The sequence below is a fragment of the Austrofundulus limnaeus genome, unplaced genomic scaffold (assembly GCF_001266775.1).
Source record: "Austrofundulus limnaeus strain Quisiro unplaced genomic scaffold, Austrofundulus_limnaeus-1.0 Scaffold318, whole genome shotgun sequence".
Classification (NCBI taxonomy): domain Eukaryota; kingdom Metazoa; phylum Chordata; class Actinopteri; order Cyprinodontiformes; family Rivulidae; genus Austrofundulus; species Austrofundulus limnaeus.
In genome coordinates this window covers 236575-240586 of record NW_013952720.1, presented here as the reverse complement: position 1 = coordinate 240586, position 4012 = coordinate 236575, and the positions used below count along the sequence as shown (strand labels likewise).

The 4012-nt window shown below is 37.9% G+C and overlaps 1 protein-coding gene across 1 annotated transcript; it reads left to right on the top strand.

The window, feature by feature from the left end:
• Positions 1-882: 882 nt before the first annotated feature.
• On the top strand, positions 883-3662 carry LOC106527270 (cerebellin-2; the record flags this gene model as incomplete). The annotated part of the gene is given in 8 exon segments (XM_014022104.1): positions 883-927; positions 1199-1261; positions 1343-1405; positions 1505-1588; positions 1654-1716; positions 1788-1856; positions 1925-2053; positions 3318-3662. Coding segments are annotated over 8 exon segments (792 nt in total). The 3' UTR covers positions 3599-3662.
• Between the last annotated feature and the right edge of the window lie 350 nt (positions 3663-4012).

Below are 4012 nucleotides of genomic sequence, written 5' to 3'. Positions count from 1 at the left end.
TGATCCAACTGAAGTCAAATATAATTTCTCATTATTTTATATAATATATATGGTGACAAATAAATGTTTGGATAATTTTTCAAAATAACAAATATTCAATAACAAGTCTTTTAAGGCAGGTAAGAAAAATAAATAACTTTTAGATGTAAAAACTTCAGATTTCTTAATATTTTTTAATGTTACCATCATGGTCTGTCCTGTGCAGAATGACAAAATGTAAAATTAAATAAATATTGACTCTCTTCTTACTTTCAAATCACAACTCAAAACTCATCTGTTCAAGTTAGCCTTTTCACTTTTATTTCTTAGTTTTCTTTTAATTTTAGTGTTTTTTATTGTCATTTTATTGTTAATGCTGTGTTTTTAAATGTTGTAAAGTGTCCTTGGATGTCTTGAAAGGCGCTAACAAATAAAATGCATTATTATTATTATTATTATTAAAACTATTTCTTTACTAAAACCTCTGTAACTTTGCTCCAGTTCATTTTAGCAGCATGAATCTTTGCACAGGTGATGTCCACAAGTGGATTTATGGTTTCCAAGAGTTTTTAGCCTGATTCATTATGGTTTTAAATAGGTTATATGCTGTCTAATGAAAAATATATTAAGGTGAGAGATTTTTTTAAAATTATGTTCCATCCCCAATGTGTCTAAAAGCACAGCAGCTGTTTTAATATTTACACTTCTAATAAAAGCTCMAAAGTCTTAGCTTTATTTTGATACAATGATTATTTAAGTAGAGTTTGTAAATGCTGACATACTCAGTTACATTTCAGCATGGGATTTTGAGCAAAAACATTAAAAAAGACACCCTTGGGGCTGAAGAGGTTGAAACTGACTGCAGACATGTTTGTGTCATCGTGTCATGTTCAGCTCAGCTCCGCTCCATGGAGTCCAGACTGACTGATGGACTCAACAGAACTGCAGGTGAGTCTGATTACATCACCTGGATGCTAACATCTGTGGGGGTTGTGTTCATAATGGTTTGGTTCATTTACGAAGAACTTGTTTGTTTAGATTGATGTGGAAATTCACCTTTAAATCAGTAAAAGATGGATGGATGGATGGATGCATGGATGGATGGATGGATGGATGGATAGATATGCAGATGGATGAATGAATAAATTAATGGATAGATGGATATATGTAGTTGAATCAATAAAATGTGTAAATCAGTAACYTYAGGTYTGTTCTCCAGGTGTGGAGGTCAGACTGAGATCCACAGAGACACATCTGGACCAGATTCAGAACCAGACTGCAGGTTCTCTCATTAACTCATCTGTTTAATGTTAATAATCCTGGATAAAACTGTTAATCTAAACCTGCACGGTTCCATCTGCAGCTCTGGAGCTCAGACTGAGAGTCAGAGAGGAGCAGCTAGAGGAGCAGGAAACAGAGAACTCAGGTAACTCAGTCACCCAGCAGGTCCAACAAGGACCAGAACATCATGACCGGACCTGAGGTCACTGAGACTGGTTTGAACATAAATAAATCGTGTTTTCAGTTTGTGAAAGTAAACTATCAGCTGTGACTGACAGACTGAACCAGACCCAGGAGCAGCTGCAGGTTCTGACAACACAGAGCTCAGGTGACTTTAGTGATTTTATTAGATTGTCTGCTGGTTTGTTTCTTAAAGTTTCTTCATGTTTCCAGTGGGAGCAGCTGAGCTGGTGTCAGTGTCAGACAGACTGGCTGCAGCTCAGAGGAACACTGAAGGTCAGCTAACAGCTACTTTCTGCTCAGGRTGGATGAAATGAATGAAATATAATCAACTTGTTTCTGTTCAGAGCTGCAGGTCAGACTTGGAGCCAGCGAGGCTGACATGATGAAGCTGAAGCTGGAGAATGGAAGTAAAGGTAATGTTTGTTTTTAATGCCACCACTGAGAAGCCAACGAGTCAAAAAGGCCAAACTGGGTCTTTCAGGTGGGCTTAAAGTGGGATTTTCAGCTGGTCTGACGGATTYGGGGTTAGTCGGTCCTTTTGATGAAGAAACAACCCTGATCTTCTCCAAAACCATCACCAACATCGGCCAGAGCTACAACCAGTCTGCAGGTAGTTACAGCCAAACTGTACACAGCGTTTAACTTCTGGTCCAAAGCATTAACGCTTGTTCAGCTGCTGGTTTGGATGTTTTACAGTTTGGACTTTATTTGGATTTTCAGTTTGATTAGAAGTAATGAGGTTAAAAAATAAAACTGATGCATAAATTCATCTTTTTCTGTTCTCCTTATTAGGTGGAAAGTGATCTGTGTCTCGCTCTCCTCCTTTATGAAGTGTAAAATAAAACACTTTCATTATTTAGCTCACTTTATAAGTTAAAAAATCCCATTAACATTTTATTGATAATTAGATCACTGTTCTTACATTTTGCTAATTTTTATTAAATGTGAAATTCTAAATCTAAATTTAAAGATTAAATCAAATGTTGCAGCTAAATCTTGAGGTTTATATTTCAGTATTTAAGAACAGAACGCAAACTTTGTCATCATCCTGCGACAATAGCAAACGCTAAMACTGCTAATGCTACCAACGCTGCTGGAGATGGTGTTTAAAACCTAAATTTAAAATGTGTTTACTGTAAACAACATGGATGGTGTTTGTGGTCCGGCTATTTGAAGTGCATCACGGACACCGTCTGCAAGTCTGACGCTTTGTAGTGAAGCGTGAGCAGTGTTAGCAGCATTAGCAGTATTAGCAGCATTAGCAGGCGTTAGCAGTGTTAGCAGCATTAAAAGCTTTAGCAGCATTAGCAGTGTTAGCAGCGTAAACAGTGTTAGCAATGTTAGCAGCATTAAAAGCTTTAGCAGCGTTAGCAGTGTTAGCAGCRTAAACAGTGTTAGCAGTGTTAGCAGCATTAGCAGTGTTAGCAGCGTAAACAGTGTTAGCAGCATTAGCTTTTGTCTCAAAATGATGATGTAACAAGAGCCATGCATCAACAGTAAAGGCTGTATTCCATTCTGAAAATCTTCAGTGTAAACTTTAACATTTAATCACAACATTTAAAATTGAACTTTTACATTTATACATTTAGATTTAGGATTTACACTTTAAATTTAACATTTAGTCAAAATGAGCGAAACCTAAAAACAGTGAACTAAATAATAAAGTGTTAGTAGATATTTTTTTAACCCAACTGGAGACAGAAGAAAGCTCTCAGCTTTAGAAGACTCCTCACACTTATCATGTATTAATCCTGTTCAATCTGAAGGAAGATTTCGCTCCATTAAATCTAAAACCAGACCCTTTCTAACAGAATACGTTTGGATCCTGGTTTCAGTAAACCGAACGATAAATGCTGCTTGTGTTGGTCCCTCAGGTGTTTTCACAGCTCCTGTCAGAGGACTTTACTTCTTCAGCTTCACGGCTGCAGATTACCTGAAGGGTTACATGGGGCTGCACCTGTACAGGAACGACCAGCCAGTGGTCTTCAACCTGAACCTGAAYGACCACGGCGGCTACACCTCCACATCCAACGCCGTAGTTCTGCAGCTGGACCAGGGAGACCAGGTCCGCCTCGGTCTGCCAGCCAGCTATCGGCTCTACGACGACTCCAGAAACTTCAGCGTGTTTTCTGGCTTCCTGCTGTTCCCGCTCTGACAGGCATCCCCCCCAATATGGGTACATGTGATGCTCCCGCCAAATAATAAACTATCTTCATAAATTTCTCGGCCTGGACTTTGTTTTTAGATACATGTCGAGTTATCTTTAATATGAATTAATTTTAAATATGCATTAAATAAACAAATCTATTTGAAAAAAGGGTTGGATGAGAAATCTGTCCCTTACATAATTGGGTGCAAAAACCATACACATCTCTTTCTGCAGGTTCCTCTGAAGCCTGACATGGGTTCATCTCTGATGTCTTTCCATTGGTACACAAGCTTATATTTAAATTATTTTAGAAGCTCAATCACTTTTATTTATGTCCATGTKTAAAACCATAGACATGCAAGACGATAAGTTGTACTTTTCCCATTAAGAAAAGGGGAAAAAATAGAGTCTGGGTCATAG